Source organism: Thalia democratica, chromosome 2 (assembly GCF_965202585.1).
Source record: "Thalia democratica chromosome 2, ktThaDemo2.hap1.1, whole genome shotgun sequence".
In the NCBI taxonomy this organism is placed as follows: Eukaryota; Metazoa; Chordata; class Thaliacea; order Salpida; family Salpidae; genus Thalia; species Thalia democratica.
In genome coordinates, this window is record NC_139166.1 from 77,939,625 (window position 1) to 77,961,747 (window position 22,123).

A 22,123-nucleotide genomic window follows, 5' to 3' on the forward strand; every position below is an offset into this window, starting at 1 on the left:
TTGTTATTTAAAGTAAACTATAAAAGTATTATAAAAAAATAGTAGTTTTCTTAAGTATAAAACACTTGTTAGGAACTTTATATACTCGAAAAAGTTTGGATAGAGAAAAACAAGATACTTACCAGTTACAAGTGAGAATATTAGAACAAAACAGAAACTCTATCGCTTCAGTAACTGTTTTTGTTAATATTCGAGACAAAAACGATAATCCACCTATTTTTCAAAATAGCTTTTATTCAGTAAAAATTAAAGAAAACTTGCCATCTAAATCGTTTGTTACCAGAGTAAGTTGATGTTAACTAGATATTTTTTCATTAAAAATAAAGTTGTTTTAAGTTTTAATTTATTTATGTTATAATAGTTTTTATTTACAGTATAATCTAAGCTATACTCAACAAATTTTTCTTAAAAGATTGATTGTGAATGTGATCATGAATTTTTTACAATTTATTTTATCCTTTAATTTTGCTGTAACTCAACCTTAAGCTTTACAAATGACATTTTTTTGCCTAAAGTTTGAAGCTTAAGTTTCAAAAGTGCGCATGAAATATGCGATTTAAAAATAATAGTTTTATATTTATTTAGGTACAAGCTACTGATGCAGACATAGAAAGCAACGCAATGATCAAATATACAATTCTATCCGGACACGAAAGTTTTGAAGTTGATGAAAATAGCGGAGTCATATCAACATCTGGTAATATTGACAGAGAAGAAGTTTCTCAGTTTATATTTACAGTAAGAGCAAGTGATTGTGGAAACCCGTCAATGTTTTCAGATGCTGAAGTTGTTGTTTTTGTTGATGATGTTAATGATAATCCTCCATTTTTCTCTAATGTAAGTGTTTTTGTTAAAGTAAACATATCAGTGGAACCTTAAAGCTTATATTTTTGTATAAAGTAACTAAAACTCACGATTTTTTTTCAATGGTTTATGTTTAAGTTTTTATTATTATTATTTTTACTAGAAAGTAATGTCTTAAGAAGAACTTAACCTTTAGTAAAATGTTATTAATGCAGAAAAATGAAGTGTTATCTGTAAGCACTCTAATTGAGCCTGGATCAAAAATAGGTCAAGTAAGAGCTTACGATTTAGATGTTACTGATCAAAATAGTTTGAAATACTTCATTGAAACTGATGGTCCAATAAATATAGATAAGGAGTCAGGTTTGCTAATTTTATAAAATATTATTTTATGAGTGTTCATTAAAAAACAATAAAGTTGAAAAAAATTAGTATGCAAAGCTTATAAGTTATATAAAATACTCATATTTAAAATTGATTTATAAAATTTAATTTCTACAACGTTCCTACTTACAGGTGAAGTATTTTTAAATGATCTAACTGAACCATATGAAAAACGTAACAATATTTATGCAATAACAATTGTTTCTGATGGAGTATATTCCACATCTACTAATCTTCAAATTAAATTTGTTACTAAATCTACACGAGTATTAGAGTTTCATGATTGCTCAATAAACAAGCCTAAAGTTTTCCGTATAAAAGAAGATGTTCCAATAAACACTTTTGTCGGAAAAGTAAGTATACGCTAGTTTTAAGATACTTGGTTTAGTATTCCTATATTTTAACTAATATTTTTCAGCTAAATTTATCATCTGATTCTGTTAATCCAGTAATATTCACCACTGAAACGACAACTTCTGATTTTTCTCGATTTAGGGTAATTCCCTCAACTGGAGAGTTGTTCACTCAAGATTCCATCAGAAGAGAGTTTCTTACATCTACAAATGACATCATAAGATTTGCTGTTACAGCTCAGTCGAGCTCAGGTTTAATAATTGTTTAAAACTATTTAAATGTATATAAAAAATTATGCTAAATTTTGGTTTTACCTTATAGTTTTAAACAACATACCTGATTATCCTAGGTTAATTTCTTACTTAAACGTCTAATTGGTTTATATATGATACTAATTTGACATAGACTTATTCAAAGATAACAACAAATTACGCTATTAATTTAAAAAAAAATGTTTTGAACTATTTTGATATATTGTTAATTTGATATATTCTCCTAGTTTATATAACTTGTTTACATATGTTATAGAAATTAAGATAACAAAACAATTATTTTATATGTTACAACTTATTGAAAAGTTATTCGTTTACAGATATAGCAAGGTGTGAGACTGTTATTGTTATTCAAGACGTCAACAATAATAAACCTGAATTTGATAGAAAAAATTATCAGGGAATTGTCGTAATTAATCAAACGATTGCCGGTGAACATTTACTGAAAGTTTGTATTTTGGTTGTTAATTTTGCAATTTATTATAATAATAAGAAGAATTTATACTTATTTAAAACTAAAAAAACTAATTATGCAATAATTTAAAAGATAAAAGCAACTGATAATGACATTGGAGTGAATGGAAAAGTATCTTACAACTGGTACGATAAAAATAACAATGCTTTTCAATATTTTGATACTATTACTGATAGTGGAATAATCTATTTAAAAAAGCCACTTACGGAAAAAGGTAGGAACTTTAAATTGATTTTTTTTAATTCAAGTTTTTATTATAAATATGATTGAATAGTTATTTAGCTTATAATAGTGGAAATGAAATGATATGTGCATATTTCAGTTTATTTTATTTGTTTTTCGTAATATAAAGTCAAATATTTGTTGAATGTCTCAGTCGTGAAACGAACGGAAGTTTTAAATTGAAGCAGACATTAATAAAAAAATAAATTTAACTCCTGTAACAATAACTTTATTGTCTGAAATAATTTTACACTTACTACTCATAACAGCACAGTTGCAAACAATTGATTAATTTGTTGCAGATGAAGAAAGTTTTAGTTTTTTTATTCAAGCAATAGACGGAGGTGGGAAATATTCTCTTGTTGGAGTGAATATTAATGTTATTTCAACAACAATTCATTTACCAGTTTTTGAAAAAAGCATAATAAACGTTGTTGTACCTGAAGATATAGCTATACGATATAAAGTAAGTTTCCCATTTTTTTACAAATTGTCTTAGTATTATTAATCGTTAAATAAACTATGAGTATGCATTGTGACGAAAGAAACTTTCAGAAATAAGTTGAACAGTAAGTCACAAAATATTATATTTATTTCAAGTGTTATACAAACATTTGACTTATATTTAAAAACATACAATATTAGTTGAAAAAGTAGAGAATAAAAACTGATTAGATTTAATTTATATATTATTCATTATAGATTGCTCAACCACAAGCTTTAGCAAAAAACCGAGAAATTTACTACAAATTTGCAAATCATCAAGGTAATTACTTTTATACATATCAATGCTATCATAATAAACCATGATAACTTGGCAATAATTTTTTGTCAAGTACAAAACTGTTAATTAATTTTTGAAGCTTTCGTTGAAAACTATTTAAACCAAGTGAAAATCTTTGCTAAACAATAAAGTAATAAAGTTGAAAGGTATTCAATGAGAAAATAATCGTCATAACTAAGTTACAAATATGTGATAATAAAACAAACAGATGGTGATGAAACACAAACGAGAAACTTCAAAATAAACAAACTGAATGGAGCAATTACCCTAACACAAGAGTTAGATTATGAAAATAAAAATTATTTTGAGCTTATTGTTGTTGCATATGTAAGAGAAGAAACTGAACTTATGGCTGAATCTAAAGTAAGAAAAACTTTCTTGAAGTTTTAAAAAACTGTTTGATTTGAAGTAAACAATTCAATTTCAAAGAAATTATACTGTTAGGTTTAATAATATATATTTGTAAACAACACAAAATATATTGCTTATTCAGATAACAATTGAAATTGAAGACATAAACGACAATCCACCTCAGTTTGATAGTCTTTCATATAAAACTTTTGTTGTTGAAAATAAATTGCCATATGAACCGCTTGTACAAGTCAAATGTAGTGATAAAGACTCTACAAAATATTCAACTATCAAGTATAGGTAACGATTTGAACTAAAATACCAAATATTTATACTGTCTTTTTTTAAAACTAAAAGAAACTAGATATTACATATAAATTAGATTTTATTTAATTGCTTTTTGTTAGCAGTAAAGTGTAAAAATACTGAAGTTAACTCAAATGAATTTAATTAAATTTTCGTAAATAAGTTTACTTTAGTTGATAGTACTGCTTAATTAAAATATTATAAAACAACACTTAGTTTTGTAAACTGAATTATTTTTTTTCAGGTTCAATGAAAGTCATCCATCTTTTAATATCAACCCAGTGTCTGGGATGGTTTCCCTGAAAAAATCTCTGGACAGAGAAAACTACATTGAAACAAAAGGAACAATTAGTCTCAAAGTGTCTTGCACAGACGGAAAATATGTTGATAGTTCAAATATAATTGTCACAATTAAAGATGTTAATGACAGAAAAGCTGTGTTTAAAAGCGACTCAAACCAGTTTAATATTTCTGAAGGGTAAGTGTTGTATAAAAACTATAGAAGTTTAAATATTTATGTGGTCAAACAAAATTATTTTTTTTGTTTCTTTCAGGGCTAAAGCAGGATACAAAACAGCATCAGTAATGTCAGCGGTAGATCAAGATTCTTCAACAAATGCTTCACTTGTAACAACAAGTATTATTAAAGGAGATCCTCTTCATTATTTCGATGTGTTTTTTCAATCGAAACACTCTTTAGAAGCTTCAGGAATGTACTTAAACATTGGATTTGAAGTAAGGATTTGCATATGTTTAAACTTAAATGCTTTGTATTACAAAGTGTTGTAATAATTCTACTATTCTTAGGTTGCTAATGATATTGATTCAAACATTCCTGATGTAAATGAAGTTACTGTCTCAGTTTTTGACGGAATTCATCACTCTTATGCACAAGCTACTATAAACATTGTAAACCGAAAGTACAAACTACCAATTGGAAAACCGCTTTGCAAAAAGGTTGACTTCTTTTATTCCACTTTAGTTACTACGTTTTATACTTAAAATAGCTTTACAAATTAAAAAAATACATTATTACAAGATATAACAACTATATGCTACGGTCGTTAAATACATTTTATTTTTTTACAGCTATTTTACAACGTATCTGTCAATGAAAACAATAAAGTAAACTCACAAATAGCTACAATCGACATTGCAGACAAATATAGTAAAGCTATTTACACTTTGATTGGAGAATTTAAAAATAGATTTTCATTCGACGAAAGTACTGGTTAGTAAAACTTTAAAAGTAAACCAACAGTTCTATAACTATTATACTATCTAAATATACTTTTTTAGGAATAATTTATGCGACTGAAAGTTTAGACAGAGAAGAAAGAGATAGCTACCACTTAAACCTTCAAGTTAAGTACTCGAACGATTTAAAGTGCCTGATACAGGTAAAAAAAATTAAAACAACTAGATTAATTAATCATTCAAAAAAAAAAAACGAATTATGTCTTACTCAAACTTATTTTCTAGATCTTTATAAAAGTGTTAGATGTGAATGACAACTGGCCAACATTTACAAAAAGTCAATTGAGGGTTCGTGTAAAAGAAGATTCGGTTGTGGGAAGCGTTGTTTGTCAATTTGCTGCATTTGATGCTGACATTGGTTTGTTTTTTGTTATCAGTTACAACTACCTGAATGAAAAAATAAACTTAGTTTATAACAAAATAAAAAACATTTTTTTAAGATTATTTTTTGTTTCCAAACAATAAATAAGCTTTAAAAAAAAACACACATAGTATTTTAATTTAACTCCTTTAACTAACATTTAAGGTGAAAACTCTCAACTGAAATATGCTATACAACGTCACAGTTTAGATTCAGTTCCTTTTGAAATTGATGAAAAACATGGTTATTTGATATTACAAAGACCCGTTGATCGTGAAATTAGAGACAAATACCTTTTCAACATTACTGTTAGTCAAATTTTTTCTTAAACTTAATAAAACTTTAGTTACAATTTTAATAAAGTTTCTTAAGCAGTTAAAGTTACAATAGGTGAAGTTTTATTTTGTCGACTAAGCTGAAGAAAATTGGCAAACATGCTTTCATATACAAACATAGAAACATATTGTTAACTCTATACACGAGATACAACTATAGTTTTACAATAATTTTTTTTAAAGGTAAAAGACCAAGGGATTCCAGTTAAGTCAACATCAGTTCAAGTTAATTTAAGAGTAACAGACGTGAATGACAATGCTCCTGTATTCAATCAAACAAATGTTAGTTTTCAGTATCTAAAATGTTTTATGAATAAAAATCCGTTGACCGTTACTTATTTACTATAAAATTTACTTTACAAAGAGTGGTGTGCTCTACTCTAACAAAATAAAAAAATTAATAAAGAAACCTTTTAATTGTATAATTAATATTAATCGACTCTTTTTTTTCAGTACAAAGCTGAGGTTAAGGAAAGTGCCAAAATTAGCCATCTAGTGGCAAAAGTTGAAGCATTCAGTTTAGACGATGGAGTAAATGCGGATTTGCAATACCTCATTGTTGGAGGAAATGAGCTTAACAAGTTTCAAATCGACAGTAGATCAGGTATAAGAGAATGACTTTAAAAAATGACTACTTAAATCATTTATGTAGTGACAACATTCAAATACAACTTTCATTCAAATACAGGAGAAGTTGTTCTTCTTGATGAAGTGGATTATGAGGTGAACAAATATTTTGTGTTGACAGTCCGGGCGCAGGATCTTACAGATGACCCACTTATGAGCGACACTTCTCTCAACATACGTGTCATTGACGTCAATGACAACAAACCTACTTTTAACAACATCAATTTTCCTGTGAGTATAAACTGTTTGAATAAAAAGGTTTAAATTAAAAGCTAATGTTTTTTGTCTTTAAAATTAAAGATATTCGAAAGTCGACCATTATTTATTATTTTGTTAAAAAGTTCAAATCTGGTCATAGTTCGTGCTAAAATCGTAATTTAGATTCAGTTTTCAAACAAGTTGTTAATTTCAGATATTTGTCAACGAAGATGTCATTGATGACGTCATAGCAACAATAACCGCTTTTGACAAGGACCAAGGCGCAGGGGGCGAGGTCAAGTACTCGTTGCTAAGCAACGAAGCGGACCAGCTGCCGTTCCAATTGGATGAGGACAGCGGTCGGCTGTCAGTGGTCGAACCGGGTCTCGACTTTGAAGCCCGCCGTTCGTACGCCTTTGAAGTAGTTGCCAGGGACAACGGAACTCCTTCCCTAGCAACGAGCGTCGACGTCGCTGTCAAAGTGAGAGACGTCAACGACTGTCGACCGCGGGTGGCGCTCAAGAGTTTGCATGACAACGTTGCGTTGCGTTGTCAAAGTGACGTCACGACAAAGTGCACTGCGAGCGTGTCGGAAGCAGAATGGAGAAACGTTTTTTCGGAGGAGGGCATAGTAACGGTAGGGGCGACGGATGATGACGTTGCCAAGGGAAACGCGGCCCCTTTTAAATTTAATCTCGACTCACAACTTGCAGGTTAAATAACTTGTTTGTTGTGTGTATACATTTATTTAGCTCAAACTTATTTATATAAGCATTTCAAAAAGCCCATTTCAACTTGTTAGTTAATGTACGGTATCTCTTTTTATACATGAAACATAATTAAAAAAATTTTTTATGAAGAAAAAATTAAATTAAACTTAACCATATTCTTTTAACAGGTGAATTTGTTTTTAATGACAAAAATGTGCTGATATCAAACAACCCGTACGAAATAGAAGACATTTCATCAGATAAAGCGGCTAAAACGTTCCATTTCACCATAACTGCTACTGACAGTGGAAATCTCGAATCTTTGCCTCTTTATTTAGAAGTTGCCATTTTGAAAGAAAGCAAGTATCCACCGGTTTTGATCTCTCAAAAGATTCAAATTATGACTACTGAAGGTTTGTTCAAATATAAACTAATTTCGAATATAATAAAAGGATTTTATTATAACAACCAACTTGTATACACGAAAAGATATATTAATAATTACCCAAACTTAGCTACCTTTTATACAACGGTCTTTATTTTACTGAATTGAATATTAATTATTCGTCTTAAAATAGTTTTTATTTTTACTGTTCTGTTTCAGATTACTTCAAAGGAGGAGTGATATCTTCAAAGCTGTACGCCACCGACAAGGACCCCCACGACTTGCAGCGGCTCACCTTCAAGATCGACTCGCTCGCCGACTTCGAGTCGTTCACGGTGAACCCCCTCACCGGCAAGCTGTCGGCGACCAATGGCGTGCGAGGTCGCCACAACGTCACGGTTGGCGTCAGCGACGGCAGCAGGTACTCGACGGGCCGGGTCGCCATCGAAGTGGTGAAAATTTCAAAAGAGTCGATTCAGAGTTCGGTCCAGGTCACTTTCGAGGGGATTTCCCCAGAAGCGTACCTTTCGACGGTTCACGGAAAATTTTTAGCGGCCCTCGGTGACATTCTTCCAAGGGGTTCGAACCCCGGTGAAAATGTGGAAATTTTGTCCTTGAAATGCTTGAATGATTTCAATGCGCAGCTGGTGTTCAGCGTGAGGTCGCCGAAGCGTGACGGCCAGTACCTAAAAGTCGGCCGCCAGCTGAAGGACTCGCTGCCGCTGCTCACCGAGAAGGCGGGGGTGAGGGTTACGGACGTCAGGGGGGAGGATTGCGACCTCGAGTGCGCCCACGAGTGCCGGTACGACGTAGTTGTGACGTCATCAGGGGAAAGTCCCGTCACCACGAAAAAGTGGAGCTTGCTGACCCCTCATTGGTTCGAACGCGAGGAGAAGTGCGTGTGCAGGAAAGGTCACGCGGGTGTGAATTGCGCTTCCGTTTGCGCTGGAGTAACGGACGTGTGCGAGGAAGTTGGCGGAAAGTGCGAGCTGGACGCGAACGAGGTGCGAGGCTACCGGTGCGCGCAGAATAACCGGAGGAACAGCGCGGTTTCTTTCGGGGGAAATTCCCTGATCGAGTACAAGCTGAACAACCCTGAAGTGTTCAGTTTGTCGCTGAGGTTCAGAACCCGGCAGCGCGACGCAAAACTGCTGGAGGCCGCGGAAGAGTCGGGAGGCAGCTTGGCGCGCGTCAGCGTCGACGAAGGGAAACTGAAGCTGGAGTTCGCGTGCGGGTTGGACGGCGGAAACATGCAAACCATGGAAATGAGCGAGTCGGAAATGAGCGACGGAAACTGGCATGACGTCACAATCGAACCCATTTCCGACAAAGATTGCGCTTATAGGTATGAAGTTTTTATTTTAGTTACTATTCAAATTTATTTGCAAAATTTTTGTTGTAAGTTCGTAAAAAACTTATGCTTGTTACTAGTAAGATATACTAAGTGATAGTTTTCTGGCTTAGAGTTTTATTTTAGCTGCTTAGTCTTATTATAACAAATTTTATTAATGCTAAAACATAACTACAAAAGATTGCGCTTAGATGTATTTAGCTTTAGTTTTCATTACTAGTTATTTAGTTCTTTATCAGTTAGTTTTATATGCTTTTCTTTGCTAACTGTTAAAAAGCATGCATTGGATCTAATTTTACCAATCAAGTTACGACATGTTGTTGTTAGTAAACATTTGCATGTACTATATATTGCTATATATTAACTATAACTAATTTTGATTATTCTAAATAAATTTTTACAGGTTGGTAGTAGACAGTAAATACGAGGCTACAGGAGCATTGGGTGAGAACAAAAAAAGAAAGTTGAAATTTGACAAACTTACACTGGGAGGATTAGATAAAAATAATGATGGTATCATTGGATGCATTGAAGAAATTAAAATTAACCAAATTTTAATTCAAGATCTTCTTCATTACAATAAATTGAGAATTACTAAGAAACAAGAAGTTCTTGATAGGTTAGTTTCTGTTTCTATACTCTTTATACGTTAGAAGAATATATGGTTATGCTAAATAAAAACTATACGAAATTCCTACTATGTTTTAAAAAAATGTATAAATCTAACTATTTTGATGCAACATAGACATTTAGTTTTAATAAGATGTGTTTCATTGAAGTATCAATAAACAATATGTTAAAATCTACCTAATTTTTCAGATGTAGCATGGATATTGGGTCTTGCGTGAATCATTTTTGTTACAACGGCGGTAAATGCGGACTAGACATGTCTTTAGAGGGAAATTCCCCAATATGCAAGTGTAGTTCGGGTTATGCAGGGCCTGATTGTCGCAAAAGGAAGGTTTGTGAAGACTTGCCGTGCAAAAATAAAGGAATTTGCCATTCACAAGCTGTTGAAAGTTTTAGGTTGGTGAAATTTCAAATAGTTTAGTTATTTCCTCAAATATTCAATACTTATATTAATAAAAAAAGCTTAGTCTGTTTTACAGATATGAACTTAATGTTTTTATGAACTTGTTCTTTGCTCACTTTTAGTAATTAGTAGTACTTTACTTATGGGATATAAAAACCATTAGTTTTATCATTATCACAGATGCGAATGTAAAGAAGGTTTTGGAGGAGAATTTTGTGACGTCATATGCAAGGAGGGGTTCACTGGAGTGAATTGTGACGTCATAATAAATAAATGTTTCAGTTACGATGAAAATTTTGCTTGCAACTGCTCTTTATCAAATGAAGGTAAGCTTTTTTACTATGGATATTTGCTTTGGATGTAGTAATATGTAACTACAAGCAACAAACTAATTTTGACTGCAAACATATTCTAAAAATTTTATTATGTAAAAAATTTGCTGCGAATAAACGTAAAATTTGAAGTTTTCATGAGAAATGCAAAATTTTTTTTTCATAATATGTAAAGTTTATTGAAATAAAACACTATCTTATCTTAAAAAGACGTTATTTACTAATATTAAACATATATGCTTTTAAAAGCTTAAGACTTTAAATTTCAACAGCAGTATTAAAATCAACTACCAAAGTATAATTTGTTTAATATGGATTCTTAAAGACGACTTTATCACTTGTTTATTAAAACTAATCCTATTGTTTAAATAGGGATGTATTTTTGTCACGCAATATTTCTTTTTTTTTTTGTATGTCACGCAAAAACTTACAAATCTACTATTTATTGATAAGTAATAATAAGAACGTAATAAAATACTATTTATTAGCTGTATGTGTAAAAAAATTATAAAAAGTAGCATAAAAAGTACGTAGTTGAACTTGTAAAATTCATAGAAAAAAAAGCTTAAACAATTGTAATTGTTTAAAATAGCTTATAAGTTCCAAGTTTAAAAGTTTTAGTTAAAAACTTCAAATCAACAAAATAATAATGATGCTAACAGGTTGCAAAACTATCCTAGAAAATCAGACCAACGCGAAGAAATCATCATTTCCTTATTTAATCCTCATAATTGTTATTTTAATCGTCATAATCGTTGCCACCATAGCAACTGCAGTCGGCTGCTACGTAAGAAGGAGGCGAGGAAAAAAGATGCGAACCGGAAGTACTATTTCCACTAAAGAAAAGTTTTATTTGACACAACTGAAACACAGAGAAGGTTTGAATGGTTTACATTAATTTCAAGTTTAATTTTATATAAGTCTTTGAAGTTTAATTCATTAAAATCAAAAATATTAACGATCTATAAAATGGTTTATTTCATAGATCACTCATCAGATGGAAACCAGTCGATTCCAAAGCCACCGATTCCTGCAAGACCTGTTGATTATCAGAGATGTTCAAGAGAAATTATTGACAGCATGGTTGAACAAGTAAATATAATTATTATTATATATTCAGTTCTTAGTTTACAGTTTGCATACTTCTAATTACTACAATTTAACTATTTAATTATCTGCTTTTAAAAAATTTTCAGTTGAAAACCAATAATGAAATCAACAATTTATCATTAAAAAAATTAATTGCATGTTTTAAAATAATTTTTCAGGAGCTAAAGAACAGGAAACAGTCAAGTGACGTATTTGACAAAAGTATGACGTCATTCCAGGACAATGAAAAATTGACGTCATACCAGGATAATGGAAAGCTGACGTCATTGGCTTCCGATTCAACTTCGTTTCAGAAAATTCCCATGTCTTGGACTGACTATGAGCACAATCATGTAAGTAGTATAATAAATAACACCAAAAATATTAGCTCAATTTGAAGTTGTTATTTCTGTTAATTAATTATTATAGTTCACACCTGTAAACTGACACAATGGTTATTATATTATTTTAATTATAATAAAAAAAAACACAATCTTTATATTTATAAGTTTGATTAAATAAAATTTTAAGTTATTGTAAGCTTTCACTGACTGTTCATTAAAACTATAATTTATTTTATTAAGTATATATGTAATTTCGTTTAAACGAAATGCTTCAACTAATTTTTAAACCATCACAGTTCAGCGGAAGTATATCTGGTTGTTCGTCTTACAGCAAAAGAACTCCGATCCCGTCTGCGAAATCACCGAAACTGTTCACCAGGATTCCCAGATTCCAGCAGCAGTCAGTTCACAAAGTAGCAAGCAAGCAGTCCATCGCAGAACAGCGTAAGTTTGATAACAGTAGTCGAGTGGTAGTCAGGCGTAGACTGATTCTTTATTAACTTTTTCAGTGGACTTTCTTGTTTTATATATTATTTTAATACACTTTTCTCTGTATTTTTAGCAGTGTTTTAGACTCTAATAATAATATGATTTTTTTTTGGAAAACATTTAAAAAATCCAATAGTTTTAAAGCTTGTTTTTATTTGAAAAACATGTTATTTCTCACTTTTTAAAATTCTTATAATGTAAAATTTTCTTTAAGACTTGATCTCTTATCATGTATAATTGTTAATAAATTAATTCAATCACAGTTCTAAAATATTAACAGTATGTTAGCTAGACGTAGATATACACTGATTTTGTTTTAATTTTTCAGTAAACCTTTATAATTTTTAGATTTTCAAATTTTTAACATTTATTTTACTTTATTGTATCTTTTGAAGAAATTTTTGATTCGTAACGTATTTTTATTACAAGATATGCTTACAAGTTTAAAAATATTTAACATCTAATTTCAGTTCTAAACAAAGTTAAAAAAATATTAATTTTTGATTAGAACATCTTTAAAATGTAAATTTTGTAACTTTGTTTTTTTTTTCTCACTGTTTTCTTAACTAAAATTTGTTTAACCACAGTTTTGTAATTCTAAACAGTTGGAAGAAAACCAAAAAAATTGAATTTAGCAGAATTCAACCGTAATACAGGTCTATAAATAAAAAGCTTGGTTATGGTGATTTTTGTACAAACTTAGCATGTACTCAAAAACGTGGTGTTAATCATTATAATAAAATAACTTCAACTGCTTTTCCTGAAATTATCTGAATTTTGAAAGTTACTTGTTTATGTTAACTTTCAAAATCTTTAACGTGAAAGACTTGTTAAAATTACATAAAACATTGAAAAATAATTTTGATTTCATATAGTTAGGTATATCCAGTTATAAGCTTTTGCTTTATGTTTCAAAATTTAAGTAAAAGTATGTCAACTATTATTATCTATCCTGTTATACTTAGTGGTTTTACATCTGTTGTACTGTTGTTTGTTTCTAAGTTTTATTTTAAAACTTTCATCTAAATGAAAAATTTTTAAGTTTACCATGGTTATTAAAAAAAAATATGTTAATTTATCTGGCTTCAAAAATTTTAGTTTTTATTCTAAACGTATTTTTTTAAACTCAAATGATAACACTTATTTTAACTGCCTTTCATTTTTAGCATGTAAATTATTAAGTTGTGATGAATTTTATTTTTCGTTCAAAACAAAAGTTATTAATGGTTTTATTAGGTTGTTATTTTGTAATTCGAAAAATAACTTGTTACTTTTATATCGAAACCTCAAAGCATGTTGATAAATCTCATAGCATGTGGTTTTTGCATGTGTATTATCATGTAACTTGCATTTATTTCAGTATGTTATATCAGGTTTTTCTATACATGTTTATTTTTTTACAAGAAGTTGTTTTATTAATTGCATATTTTGAAAAGAAAATTAGTTATCTAAATAATTATTAAAAAGATTCTTAAGAACCCATTAACTTTTTAAACTCAATGATAAAATGTTAACTTTTTATGTTTAACTTAAAAAGAAACTTTAAAAAAGTTGTAAAAGTTTCTAAAACTCAATTATAAAATTTGACGAATCCTTTTTAATACTTAAATAATTTTATTCACCAGATTACGCATGGGACGTTTCTGATTGGATTAAAAACAACTCGTCGGCGGCCAATCACGTTCCTGAACACGTGACGTCAGTACCAGTGAGGCTGAACAACAGATCCGACGGTGTTACGTCATCAAACAATCGCGTGACGTCACATTACAACTTGGCTGGTAGAAAACCGAAAAGGAAGGGGAGAAAATGCAGCGACGCTTCCACAACAGATTCAAAACTGGTTTGTATAAATTTATAAACTTAAAAATTTTTATAAGTCTAAAAATATATATCTAGACATAAAATAGACAACTGAATTGGGAAAAAACTTAACATTTGAAGCTTTTATATTATAAGTATATAAATATTTACGTAAGTTACAAGTCAAGATCATTAAATGACAAAGTAATTATTTATTAGTTTTGATTCGAGTATTTATTTTTTCAAACCAGATACGTCATCCGCAAGACGACGAAAGCTCCCAGTATGACGTCAGTAGCGAGGTTACGACGGCTGCCAGGCAACCCGGGCGCTTATTACGTAGCAACTATGACGTCACCAACCCCCGATTCGAACCTTCGAACCTCCTGCCATCCGTTTCCATGGAGCACGAGCGTTTCTCATTGGACGAAAAAATCTCTGAGGCCTCGGCGGATTTCTATGACGACACGGACGAGTACGAAATTTCCGCTCCGATGCCCACCGACATTATGACGTCACTTTTGGAGGGCGAGATGGAGGTGGACATGCCGACTCCGGCGAGAGCGCGCAAAAACAAGTTTCACCCCGACCAGTACCTGCCCGCCGTCGTCACCATGGCAACCAGTTCCTCGTCGTCGGTCGACGGTGACGTCACTGTCCAGTTGCTTGGCAACCAGCTACAGATGTCGTCGCTTTTCGACTTGGAAGAAGATAACGTCAACAATTCGTTGATGTTACGTCATAATGACAACGCTTGAAAAACTTTACTTTTGAGAAACATTCCCTCTTTTCTCGTTTTCAGTGTCGAAGTATTTTTGCTGCTGCTTGAAATAAATAAAAGTTTTAATGAAAGCAGCTTGACGGAAAGCCTTTTAATTTTTGCTGTGATTTGAGGCTTCATTTTTTTAATTACTTTAAATATAAAGCTTACATTTTGACATACAAAAGATTTACCTTTTCTAAATAATTTTTCAGTTACCTTTTATAAATAAAATAGCGTTTTTGTTACTAAGTACTTTTTTCTGTTGTTCAGTTTTTTAACACAGTTTTTTACAGTAAAGTTACTAAGAAATCTCTAGTTTTTTCATCATCCTGTTAATTCAAATAAAAGTGCCTGGAAAAAAATTTCAAATATTCAAGAAGTTTGAATATGTGGGTATTTGTTAATCGAACATGAGTTTGTGTTATATGTGTATTGTAACTGTTTCAAAATTGTGATGTTAAACAAATAAACATAAATCATCTAAATAGTTTTTTATTTATACTGTAAGTCTTTTGATTTTTTTTTTAGTTGTTTATATGTTTAACATTTGATAACGAATATTAAAATACCTAATTGGTTTAAGCTTATAGGCATATTTGAAAACTGCATGATTTAGGTTGAACTTTCTTATAATTTTATTTCAGTGTTAAATTTTTATAAAACAACTATTAAATAAATTGTTTTAATTTACTCTCAATAAATTAAGCTATTTTATACTCTTGTTTCAATTAAAATTGAAGTTTAAAGCACTTTATGTTGCAAGTTTTCTTTTGAAAGTAATAACTGAACATAAACTTCTAAAATCTGTTCAAACTCATTAATATTAAGTCGCTAGAAGACTATAAAGAAAAGAAGAATGACTTTTGTTTTTTGAATTTAAAGCACGTTTTGAGACTAAAAAGATTTATTTCAAGTTTTCTGAACCCTTAATTCAAACACTATTGGCTAACTTTTCAGTTATACTTGGTCGATTTTGAAAGGAATTTATACTGTCAAATTATGTAGTGAGAAATAAAACATCGATATTCTTTCGGTTTGCACTTAAGCTAGTTTGACCTTTTGGTTAGTTCGTTTGTTATGATGTAAAAATGAACCCGTTTTGATCTTAAATAAAAGCTGTAAAATTATACTTTGATTACTAAAAATAATTTTCGAACTGCAAAATAAATTACTTGAATATTGAAACTAGTAACATCTAGTACCAAAGTGTTTAAAATCAAGATTTTAATACAAACTAAAACTTTTATTTGGCTTTGATATACGTGTAACACAGTTATAATCATTTTATTTCTATAAACAATTCTTTATATTGATTGTCAAGAAATAAAAACCAATATAACCTTTTTGCTACCTGAAAAAAAACATCTAAACACCAACTTAATCACATTTTTAAATACGTTGATTAGAAAGTTAGGTTCCAAACGCAATTATAACGTTCTAAAGTCTTCTTGGAATAATTTATTTATAAAAAATATCAAGGACTTCGATGGTTTGTCACAAGAAACGAATATAAACATGTATAAAGAAACAAAATGGTTAGTTTATTTTTATGAAATTTAAAATGTATCTAAAGGAAAAGACTAAATAAAACTAAATAGCTACTTTTTAGTGAGACCTAATTAATTTATCTAAATGGTTATTAATAATAAAAATATGCGTTTGTCGGAATGCTAAATACTACTTTTTCTTATTTTATTTCCTATAATTAAATGATTAAGTTATTTTATTGCTGTAATGTAATTTAAGTTTATCAAACTTTTTATTTATAATTTTTTATCTAAAATATATCTTAAATATTTTCGTAGTTTGAATTTTTATTCAACGTTTTGATTATACTAATCTCTTTTTGTCGATGAAAAAAAAACTCCCAGAACTTCACTTTAAATAAAATTAAACTTTACAATTATGACGTAGAAATCAACATGCATAAAATTTCTAAAAATTTTTGGTATCATTTTTACTTTATAAATAGACTTTTGAACTTGAATAAAATTTTGTAGGGAGTGTACTTTCTACATTTATCAAATACTTAAAAATATAAAATACAAATTAGTCAACTTAGTATGTAGATAATTTTTAAGACTTTGAATTTATAATAACTAAGAGATATTTTACAACCACTTAGCAAACAACTAATTTTTGAACAAGTTTAATCTTAAGTATATTTTTAGTAAATATTTTAAACGCTTAAATTAACATTTGTTTTTTTGATACTACGCTTAAAATGTAAACTTTTAAATAGTGATGTACCGGACTCACTATCCGGGTCCGGGTCCGGCCGGATAATTTTAAACGCTTAAATTAACATTTGTTTTTTTGATACTACGCTTAAAATGTAAACTTTTAAATAGTGATGTACCGGACTCACTATCCGGGTCCGGGTCCGGCCGGATATTGCTATTTTTGTCTGATATCCGGATCCGGCCGGACTCTAATTTAAAAAAAAAGTCCGGATCCGGTTCCGGCCGGAATCTAATTTGAAAAAAAAGTCCGGATCCGGGTCTGGCCGGATCTCTGTTAGGAATACTAAAAAGTATTTTTTCAAAAACAAACCCTTGTAAATTAATAAGAGTCATTTTCGTCAGTTAAAATTATACACCTACCGTGATTGGCTCATTTTGTACATGTGAATAATTTACATTTGTTTAAATTTAAACTATGAAATAAACATTTCAGAAATGCAACTTTTTACATTTGTTGTAAAATTGAAAACTTTAAAATGAATACTTGCATTATTTATTGTTTAAAGTTGAGCTCAGAGAATATTTAGAGTTAATACGGTTGAATGTACGAGCCAATGAAAATCATATGACAAAATGTTTCAAACTAAATACTGATGCAACAAAACATCAGAACATGACAGGCAGTTTATATATAAGCAGTTAGTTAGTTTGGTGTGCAGCTTGAAGCAACAAAATATCTTGAACTTTTTTGTGAAATTTTGTGATAAGTGAATATTTCAACTGGTGTTTAATTGTTTTAATATTTAAGCCAGGTTTATAGTTTAGTAGTTTATTAAAAATTTCACAGTTTCTTGTTTACTAAAAGTTTTATTTAATTTTTAGTTTATTGTTTTAAGTCTTTTGATATAGATTTAAATAGCTTCCAGTTTTTAAAGTGTTACCAAAGTAATTAAAATTTTTGTATATGCTCGTATTTCTTGTTGTGTTTTATATAAAAGATTCATCACTCAAAACTGTCGTGTCTGATTATAGAAAGTAGCCTCAGTTAGAATTTAGTATTTGTTAGATATTAATTAAACAAGGTAGGATTTAATTATGGTGGGTAGTACTAGTAAGTTAAGTGTACCACAATCAGTCTACAACTTTACTACCAAATTGTCAACCTTTGCTAGCTGTCTGATTATTAGATTAAAGTATTTTTTCAGTTTTTAAAAACCTCATTCTGACTCAGGCTTGTTTGTACTCACTCTAGCTAGTTTTATTGACTTAAACAGTGGCAACCCTGCTAGTTTGAAAATCTTGGACTGCCTCAGGTTAGTTTAGTTTTTTATAAAAGCACAGGCTAGTTTTCTTTTAAATTTTGAATGAGTTTGAGCTGATCCAGTTTTCAATATTTGGTAATTTTCTAAAGTATTTGGTTCAAGAACTTGATTTCAGATTTTCAATTGTAAATAAAACCTAAATTTGTAAACCTTGTGGCTAGCTGTTTTACTTATTATTAGATTAAAATTCTTTTTTTTCAGTTTTTAAAAACCTCATTCTGACTCAGGCTAGTTTATACTAGTGATGTACCGGACTCACTATCCGGGTCCGGGTCCGTCCGGATATTGCCATTTTTGTCTGATATCCGGATCCGGCCGGATTCTAATTTGAAAAAAAAGTCCGGATCCGGTTCCGGCCGGATTCTAATTTGAAAAAAAAAATTCCGGGTCCGGTTCCGGCCGGATTCTAACTTGAAAAATAAGTCCGGATCCGGGTTCGGTACATCACTACTTTTAAAACATAATGAAATTTACTCATTGTTCATTCATTTGATAGCTTATGAAAAATGCGAGAGAATTTATTTGAGAGAAACTAAAAAAATAGAAACGAAATGAAGCATAACATAGTTTGCCTGCAGTTTTATGATTGTAGTCCACAAAGAACAATATATGTTTCAGTGTTCTCGATATCTTAAATTAAACATAAATTATTACAAAGTAAACGTTAGAAGTTAGGTTTAATCGACTAAAATATAAAACGTGTCGTTTTTTATTTTAAATTCTAAGTTTCTCTTTTTCAAGTAAAGTCTTTTTTTTCTCAACATCATAAATTAACAAAACATTGTTTTGTTAATGTTACGCCATAAGGCTTATAACTTCCAACAATCTCATAATCCTAGTACTAACACTTTAATATTTATTTATTTTTTAAACAAATGCATATTTCATCAAAGATCTAAACAAAGCCGACAACGTTCCGCATGAGTGAGTGGAGTCAAAGGGGCGCGATAATCGGTGAATTAACGGGAGAAAATCCGCATAAATCTCACGTTGCTTACCAGATCGTGGATTGTAAATCTAAAAGCTGACTAACTTATTAAACTGTGGGTGATGTGATCGCTAAAGTTTTATTAAATTTGCGCACAAAACAAACTTACTTTATTTTTTAGGGTCAGCAGATCATAAAAAGTGCATGGTTCAAAAATGATATTTTAGATGATAGAGGACTAAAATTTTTCAATGGCTTTCAAAAGTTTGTTTAAATAACAAAATAAAATTAACGGTCCTGGAAAGAAAAATTTCACTTATTCAAGTAACTATAACTGTCAAGGGTTATAACGACAACTAACTAAAATTTCATTAAAAAAAATTTAATGCTAACTTAGTATCAGATTTTTTCCATCGTTTATTGGTTGCATGCAAGCGATCAGGTTCTTAATTAACCAATGAGGGTATTTCTTACAGCGCAGAATCAGAAGGAAGCTTAGATAAAGACACTTTGTTTTTATTGGACAAAATAAGCGAGTTAATTAGATTCGTCATTAGGTCAATTGGTCGTTTAGAGCGTAAGAGCTACGGGTTAAGGGTAAGGGCAAGAGATTCTACAGGGAAAAGCACTTAAGCCAGACTGGTTGTCAATGTGTTGCCTAGTAACCTTGGGTAGCAATATGAACAATAAACTGACCATGATAAATGTAACTAAAAACACCTCCTCTGGACAAGTGGTTGATACCATAAACGCTACTAGATCTGATGTTGTTTATGACATCATAGATTGTTCGGGAAAGGGAGTTTTTAGAGTGGATCGATATACAGGTTGGTAAAAGATTGATTAAAAGAAAATTCTAGTCCTAAAATAAGTACATACTTTAAAACTTTATAAGAAAAAGTTAACTTTTAATGTTTTAACTTTATCAATTGTATTGATGTGAATAACTTTTAATTTGAACTTTTTAAATCTAGTATTTACTTTTATAGACAAGTAATTTTCAGTTTAAAAAGTTTTAGTAGTATCATAACATGGTGTGTACTTTAAATAATAGTTAGCCTGATTTTTCTTGTTTCATAGTTAATATATCCTCTTTATGTACTTTTAAAACTGTCTAAGGTTCAAAGAAAACATAATATAATTTTTAGCTTGTACAAAAGTTTCGCACATATTTTTAAGGTTAGGACATAAGAGATTTAGTTATTTTTACATATAAACATAAGAACCGAATTTAATTAGTTTTTTAAAGTTATTTTATTTATATCTGACAATCAAAAAGCATTCATAAAAAGTCTTTAAATTTTAATTTTTTCAAAATCCAAGGTTTAAGTAAACAAGTTCAGTTGAATTTAATGAATTTTTGTTCAAACAAAACTTAAATAATTGTTTTGGAATTCTATATATTTCTTAAACAGTAAAATAATTGTTTTGAATTTTATATATTTCTTAAACAGTCAAATACTTGTTTGATACGTTTTGTTGAACCATGACTTGTTTATGTTTGCATATTTCGTTTTACAAACAAACAAGCTGTAATTGCATACCATGCATTTATTCTTTAATTGTTTGTAAATGTTTATAAACTACTGTAAAAATTTCCAAGTCTCAGTATATATAAACGTTTAAACTACCATAACATTTTTATCCAATATTTATTTTAACAGTTAATTACTAACAAAACAATGTTTCAATCCTATACTTGCATATAAGAGATCCTCAGTTGTTGTAAATAGGTCTGAAATTTTTTTTTTGAACTAATGAATGGAAGTTCCATACATAGCTAAACAATAAAATTACATAAAAGTTTTATAAGTTTAAAGACAGTGTAGTTATATTTCTTAAATTTACTTATAAAAGAGAAAAGTATTTTTTTGATATACAAAAGCTTTCAATGTATACATATTAATAACTTGTTTAAACGATCAAGAAATTCGGCAAAAACAACTACTGATGCCTTCTTATTGAAGATTATCGGTGTAAGTAGCAAAAAGGAAATTTATTTTTCTGAAAAGGATGTGCTCTATAAAGCTTGTTTATCACTAAACCTGGTTATTACGTCACAGTAGTGCCCTTAAGCTGCACTAGTAATTTCTCCAAAAATTTCAATGAAGCTACTTGATGAAGTGAAACAGTTATGATGCTTGATTTTTCTTACTTGGACAAAAAGCTTATACAGACATCCTTAAAAAACATATGTTGTACAAGCATTTTAAATATTATTGTTTGTCTACTGTCTAGTTTTATCTGAAAGCAGTTATGTACTTATAAAACAAGTTTTAAAACTAACTATAACTATATTTTTATTGTGTTTCGTTTTTCTAAAAGAAATAAACAAATTAAAACACAAACTTATTTTTGTTCTATGTTTAAATTTTTGGATTTTATTCTTTAAATATCAAAAAATTACTTGAGGGTATAGTCGTTCTCTTATTTTAGGAAACAAAATAGTTTGAATAAAACGGTTTCTTACTTATATTTTATGACAAATAAAGTGCAAAATTTCTATCTATGCTAATCTTTAATGTTACAGTGATCTTAAATCAAGACTATCAAGAAAGCACAGTTTTTTGCTATTTTTTTCTTTATTAAGTTTTATTTTCGAAAAAAGGTAAAATAAGGAAATTCTTATTCGATTTATATGACAAATTTCTTTAATATATG

General features: G+C 29.7%; 2 protein-coding genes across 2 annotated transcripts in view; both read left to right on the forward strand.

Moving 5' to 3' along the window:
- LOC145828991 (protocadherin Fat 1-like) overlaps positions 1-15,024 on the forward strand; it is a 30,375-nt gene extending 15,351 nt beyond the window's left edge. Inside the window, exons 12-45 of the mRNA XM_082936735.1 lie at positions 73-131; positions 586-837; positions 1,020-1,167; positions 1,321-1,541; positions 1,607-1,793; positions 2,135-2,262; positions 2,362-2,503; positions 2,814-2,977; positions 3,214-3,277; positions 3,504-3,658; positions 3,789-3,946; positions 4,197-4,430; positions 4,507-4,687; positions 4,760-4,909; positions 5,042-5,183; positions 5,252-5,352; positions 5,435-5,567; positions 5,736-5,878; positions 6,089-6,187; positions 6,359-6,509; positions 6,594-6,763; positions 6,945-7,443; positions 7,629-7,853; positions 8,045-9,170; positions 9,580-9,795; positions 9,996-10,202; positions 10,390-10,535; positions 11,204-11,419; positions 11,527-11,633; positions 11,810-11,983; positions 12,271-12,418; positions 13,069-13,119; positions 14,089-14,306; positions 14,518-15,024. Coding sequence (XP_082792861.1) covers positions 73-131; positions 586-837; positions 1,020-1,167; positions 1,321-1,541; positions 1,607-1,793; positions 2,135-2,262; positions 2,362-2,503; positions 2,814-2,977; positions 3,214-3,277; positions 3,504-3,658; positions 3,789-3,946; positions 4,197-4,430; positions 4,507-4,687; positions 4,760-4,909; positions 5,042-5,183; positions 5,252-5,352; positions 5,435-5,567; positions 5,736-5,878; positions 6,089-6,187; positions 6,359-6,509; positions 6,594-6,763; positions 6,945-7,443; positions 7,629-7,853; positions 8,045-9,170; positions 9,580-9,795; positions 9,996-10,202; positions 10,390-10,535; positions 11,204-11,419; positions 11,527-11,633; positions 11,810-11,983; positions 12,271-12,418; positions 13,069-13,119; positions 14,089-14,306; positions 14,518-15,024 — 7,022 coding nt within the window. The remainder of the gene's footprint in view (positions 1-72; positions 132-585; positions 838-1,019; positions 1,168-1,320; positions 1,542-1,606; positions 1,794-2,134; positions 2,263-2,361; positions 2,504-2,813; positions 2,978-3,213; positions 3,278-3,503; positions 3,659-3,788; positions 3,947-4,196; positions 4,431-4,506; positions 4,688-4,759; positions 4,910-5,041; positions 5,184-5,251; positions 5,353-5,434; positions 5,568-5,735; positions 5,879-6,088; positions 6,188-6,358; positions 6,510-6,593; positions 6,764-6,944; positions 7,444-7,628; positions 7,854-8,044; positions 9,171-9,579; positions 9,796-9,995; positions 10,203-10,389; positions 10,536-11,203; positions 11,420-11,526; positions 11,634-11,809; positions 11,984-12,270; positions 12,419-13,068; positions 13,120-14,088; positions 14,307-14,517) is intronic.
- Positions 15,025-20,141: 5,117 nt separating this feature from the next.
- The window catches only part of LOC145828992 (protocadherin Fat 1-like), a 29,434-nt gene continuing 27,452 nt past the window's right edge, over positions 20,142-22,123 (forward strand). The window contains exon 1 of the mRNA XM_082936736.1: positions 20,142-20,289. Within this exon, the coding sequence (XP_082792862.1) occupies positions 20,142-20,289 (148 nt within the window). The remainder of the gene's footprint in view (positions 20,290-22,123) is intronic.